At 52.3% G+C, this 5,542-nt stretch overlaps 1 protein-coding gene across 6 annotated transcripts in view; it reads right to left on the bottom strand.

Moving 5' to 3' along the window:
- Positions 1 to 831: 831 nt before the first annotated feature.
- BCL11A (BCL11 transcription factor A) overlaps positions 832 to 5,542 on the bottom strand; it is a 108,615-nt gene continuing 103,904 nt past the window's right edge. For 3 of the 6 annotated variants that reach the window (XM_074864472.1, XM_074864467.1, XM_074864470.1), the window contains exon 4: positions 832 to 1,395. In XM_074864472.1, coding sequence (XP_074720573.1) covers positions 1,294 to 1,395 — 102 coding nt within the window. In that variant the 3' untranslated portion in view covers positions 832 to 1,293. Of the gene's footprint in view, positions 1,396 to 5,172 lie in introns of those variants that run through there. The other 3 variants (XM_074864469.1, XM_074864466.1, XM_074864468.1) reach the window with 1 other exon arrangement.

Here is a 5,542-nt window from a genome sequence, read left to right as displayed (position 1 = left end):
GGCCGGCCAGCGACTCCGCTCGCTACCCAGCTGGTTTCTTTCACCAAATAAGGTCCATTCCCGCTCGCCGGCACAGGCATGAGTAGCTACAGCCTATAAATCCCATCGGAGACAGCACACAAGCACGCACTTAACCCACCTTCTCTTCAGCAAAGCGCTTGCGCCCCGAACCAGCAAACTCCCGGGGTGGGTGCGCAGCTCTGAGCGAGGGACAAGTGTCACTGGCAAGAGGGAAAGCTGTGCAAGGGCTGGAGCGCTCGGTGGGAGACACCGGGACACCAACCTGATCGCTGCTCCCCCCTGTACCCTGGCTCAGGGCAGGGCTCTGCGTCCCCTGGTACTGACAGCACCTCCACAGCAAGACTGACCATTCACCACTGACAGCAAGACCCCCGCTCCTCCTGAAACCCGCCACCTGGCCTCGCTTCTCCTCGGGTGGACACTAATGGACGTTACGGATCCCACCGGCCCCAGAAGTACATAGTTTAACAGCAGAATTGTAATACGACAGCCAGCATTCCTCAAGAGGAGGTGGGCGATGGAGGAGAGCTGGGAGACCCTCCCTGCTTCGGCATCACCGAACACCAGCGGGGGTTCGCCACGACTGGGGGTGCCGCAGCCGTAAGCCCGACGTAAGCCTGGTCTAGCTCTGCAGGAAACATCGCCCGGCGGGGCCCTGCAGCCCCTCGCACAGACACCAGCCCCGGCTTTCACTCTGTAAACTCAGCACTTGGTTTTCTGCAGCCAATATGGTAATACAAAGTCATACCAGCCGCCTGGCCCTTGTTAGCATTAAAAATTAAAGACAGAGCAAACAAAACCTAAAGCTCCAACATTTATTATGGCAATTTCCCACCCACCCACAGACCTACACTGTGTTTTGTTTTATTTTTAATTCATCACATCAGATGCGCCTTCCAAGAAATGGCACGTCATGGAGATAACCAACAGGCCAGGTTGTCCACGAGAGCAAGACAGTCTTTTTTTCGTGGGGAAAGGAGCCGGTCGAAGCCATCGATAAGCCCTTGACCTTAGTGGGTGGGTTTGCTTTTTTTTTTTTGTTTTTAGAAAATAAAAAAAGAAATGATCAAACAAACAAAAAAAAAAACCCCAACCCCAAAGAAGTGTTGTACTCTATTACAAAATATAAATACGATAGTCTTGCAGGCAGGAGGAGCCCGGGGAGCGCTGCCTTCGGCGGGTGACTTCTCAGGCTCTCCCAGGGACGCGGTGAGCCAGCAGGACAGAGGCCACCTCCGGACGCCGAGATGCCGCCGGCCGCTCGCCCCAGCTTCACCTCCTTTCAGAATTTAAGTGCTCTTGAACTTCCATCCGAAAACTGCCAGACGTCCGGGGCTCCCTGGGCGCTGCGCCAGCTGGGGGGGTACGCCGAACCTACAGAGAGCATGGGGACAGAGGAGAGAACAGGTGTGACATGGCCCACGGTGCGACTTATTCTCTTATTTTACTTTTTTTTGGTCTCTTTTTTTTCTTTAACAACTAGGACACCCAACTGTCGCAAAGGGACACGGCAGGACGGAGCCCTTCCTCCTCTCAGGCCACACTCTCACGTCCGGCATCACTCGGCACCATGCAGGAACCACCGGGATCATTTAGGACAAAATATCTCTGGGCTCTACTGAGAAACCCGGGCTGTGCCAGGAGCTCTGTCCGGGCAAGGACCGAGCCAGCCTGTCTGAAAATTCCCTCCTATTCTTTCCCAAAAACTCGGAGGCTTGCCCCAGTACCCGCAGTGCAGCCGGATGCCGAAGACCCTCTTAAAGCCATCGGTACTGTTAACGTGCCACAGGGCAGGTGGTTCACGGAGGACTTTCCCCAAGTCATTATACGTTGGATATCGCACGGCATGCAAGCGCACACCGCCGCGGCAAAACTCAAGCTGCAAAGCCCCAGCCTGTGCCCAGCGAAGCCTGCGGGCGACTCGCCATCAACTCCAGCAGCGTGGGATGGGGCACCGGGACAGCAATCGGCCCCGGCTCCACTCACACGGAGAACAGGAGCGGCTTGAGGCCGATCACCAAGCACCACGCTACCCCGAACGGCGGGCTAAGGGCTACACCGCCGGCAGCGGGTGGTAGCGAGGCCGGCGCATCATCAGCGTGCCCCTCAAAATCCACCTCCGCATCCTGACCAGGGAGCCAGTTTCTATGGAAATTGCTTCATTAATACTTAAGAGAGCGGTTGAAGGGCTACGCGCGAGCTGCCGGCAAAACTAAGTAAGCGGTTCCTAGGCCAGATCTTCACCGGGTGCAAACTGGTGTGGCTCCTCCGAAGTCAGGAGCACGTGCCCAGTGTCCGCCCCGGGGAGGGCTTGTTGCTGCTGCTGTTGGAGCCCGACACATTTCAGGCTGACGTTAAAGCTGGTTGAGACTTAACAAGGGAGCCAAGAGCGCCGCAGCCATCCCGGCCACCAGCTGTACCAGCACAACACCGCTGCAAACTGTACATCCCGCCAAGGGGCACGAAACCTGGGGGGGGTCCCCGCGCTTCCTGCCCCACAGCAGGGAGGGGACCCCACGCCTGGATCCCTGCAGCTAGTTTGAAACCGGCAGCCAAGCATCTGGGCTCGAGGAGCAGCGGCTCTCTGGTGTGTCCAGCAAAGAGCCCTCGGGCAGTATCACTCTCCTAGTCAATACTACGATTTGCCCATGCATCCGCCAGAAATGGTTTTCAACCTTTACAGGAGGAAAAAAAAGAGAGGGAGGGAGCTAAAAGAGCAGCTGGTATCTCTTTTCTTTCTCGTACAAACTCTGCACTTAGATAAACCCCGAAACTGTATCTCATCAGATACGCCAAAGCCTCCTGAATGTCAAGCAAAGACATGGTATCACTTATTCCTGTATTTATCTCAGCCCTTGGAAACATAATAAATACGAAACATCTGTAGTCTAAATTCTGGAAACAGTTTCAGCGCCTTCATTACATTAATCATTCAATTTGGAGGAGATTAAATACTAACGGCAAAGGGGTCTGTGCCATAAAAACGTGTTTCTCCTTGAAAGTTGATGGGGTTTGAGATTTTAACAACAGAGACACTGTTACCCAAATATCACCCTTATTTACAGAGACATCTTTTTGCACAGAGAAACAGGGAAGTTTCTAGGGAGCGCGGGTCACGCGTACGCAGGGTGCCAACGCGGCTCAAGAGCACACGATGGGGTCTTAGACATCCATGCCCCAACCCAACAAACTTCCATGGGTTTATCGCACCATTAACTCACTGTCACTGGCAGAAAAACATCACATTAGCAAATTCTGCTTTGGTGTTGAGGTGACAGCACGTTGCCGTTCGCAAGCTACGCTCTCGCTGGCCAGCTGGTGCTCAGACAACTTCTCCTACAGCAGGAGCTGCTTCTCCTGAAGCTCCTCCAAACCGCCCCAGCCCTGTGTGCACGGTCGCAAGGCAACGCTGTGCCCAGAGGGCTCATTTAGCTCTCTGAAACCTGTAAAATTTAGCTTTCTGAAACCTGTAAACCAAATGCATCGCTGCGCAAAAATAATCGTTAAAAAAATAATCGTTATATGCTTTCCACCTGTTAATCTTGTGGCAGTGCATGGAGCCCAGATCTGCCTAGAGATGCCTGTATATATGATTATTTCATATGTAAAACACATTATAGAGAAAGGTAGTGGAACGACGACCGCCATAGGATAGACACAGGGTACAGCGCCCGCTCCGAAAGACAGCCAGGCTACGCTCGACCCCGGGCAGACCAGCCAACGCGAGCCCTCTAGACAACGTCTCAACCGCGGTGCAAACAACCAGCCATAAAAATAGCGAGAGCGAGGGAGGGACTGGACTCCAGACGGACATTTCATGGCACGGGATCAAAAGTCGTGTCGTCAAGGCAGCTGCAAAGTGCTCTGCGTACACCGGCTCTCCCGGGACAGTCACCGTGTCCATCCCAGTCGCCTTGAGCCCACCATGCCGGGGCCGGACCCTGCCTCCCCTACGCTGTGCCAGGGGCCCCTCTGGCAGCTCCGGCTCTGGCACGGCATCCGCCTCGGCGACAGGCAGCGGGGTGCACTTTTCCAGACCCCCTGCATGCTCATCCCGCTAGCTTGGACAACGCGACCTTCATTCCTCCTGTCCCGGGATTAAAACGGAGCTTTTTTTTTTTTTTCTGGTCTCTCTTAGAAAAGGAATACATTTTTTTCTTTAGATATATATTTTTGTGTTTTCTGAAATCTCAAACTTCCCCTTCAGAAGGCGCTGGGCAAAATACAGGCAACAAACGATGCCATCACAAGAAGACGACAGAACAATTGGAAGGTTTTACAGAAATCAAAAAAAGGAAAAGAAAAAAAAAAGTATTAAATCCATTACACTAGGAACAGCAAGAGACAGTATCACAGCGGTACGTGCTTTAATAAAGTAAAGAGATGCTGCAACATGCAGTATTTGTCAAACTGACAACATATACAGACCCCTAAGGGGGGGACGGGGGGGACCTGAACTGGAGTCTGGATTTTAAAGACAATGCACATAAAACGTTTCATAAACCTGCGATTCCCACCAAAAACAAACAAAAAAAGAAGCCCACGGGAGAAGGGCGGGGAGCTCCCAGCTCCAGCCGGGAGCACTGCCGGGAGCTTTGGGCATCGGTCATCCCGGAGCCGCGGCGCGTACCACCCCCCCCGAGAGAAATCAGCCCCTGCCCATGTGTGCCAGCAGCTGATTTCACCCCGCGCCCCCAAAACCACCGGGGATGGGGGGGTCTCGGGGGGAGGGCGGGCTGTAGAGCTTTATTTTTTGCTCACCTCTTCTGCCAAAGCATTGCCAAACTGGGGAGGGAAGTCCCTGTCGCAGACCGAGGCTGCCAAGGGAGAGCCAGAGATGCCGCCGGTTATCTGGGTGGGGGGGGGGGCGTGTCACAGCTTAGTCCTCGACTAAAGGAAGAAAAAAAAAAAAACAGAACTACAGGTCCAGACTGCGAATGCTTTCCACTGGCCGGAAAGCTAACTCGTTAGCCCAAAAATCCTCTTCCTCGGCACAGAGGCGGCTTATTTAAGGACAAGCTGGGTGGCCGGCGCTCCTTGGGGTTAGGAGCGCGCACCCCAAAACGCCCCTGCGTGGGACCTTCTCCTACAGCCTGCTGCTGGAAGCCATCTACAGCGTGTGTCAAATGAGGACACGAGAAGCTGACACTGTGTACTTTAAGTTTTTTTTTTTATTTTTTCAATAAAGGGACAAAATGGGTGTATGAACAGGATAATGCAGACAACTGCCAAAAAAACACAGACAGTGGTTTTTCCAATAGAACTTAACAAAGACCAGAAACAAATACAATAAAAAGCCAGGTTGTAATGACCTTTGGTCATCCAAATAATAAAAAAAAAAAAAAAATTAAAAAAAAAATCCCCCCCCAAAAAAAAACCCCAAAGAAAAATAAAAGATCAAATTAAGTGCCTCTGTTTTGAACAGAGCACATAAGCAATAATAAATAGTGACTCCCATAGTAAAAGATAAAATTTCAAGTTACGACAAACAGCTTTCATTACAGGAATAGAAAAGGCCAAT

Source organism: Strix uralensis, chromosome 3 (assembly GCF_047716275.1).
Source record: "Strix uralensis isolate ZFMK-TIS-50842 chromosome 3, bStrUra1, whole genome shotgun sequence".
NCBI lineage: Eukaryota > Metazoa > Chordata > Aves > Strigiformes > Strigidae > Strix > Strix uralensis.
This window is presented reverse-complemented; position numbering and strand designations above follow the sequence as displayed.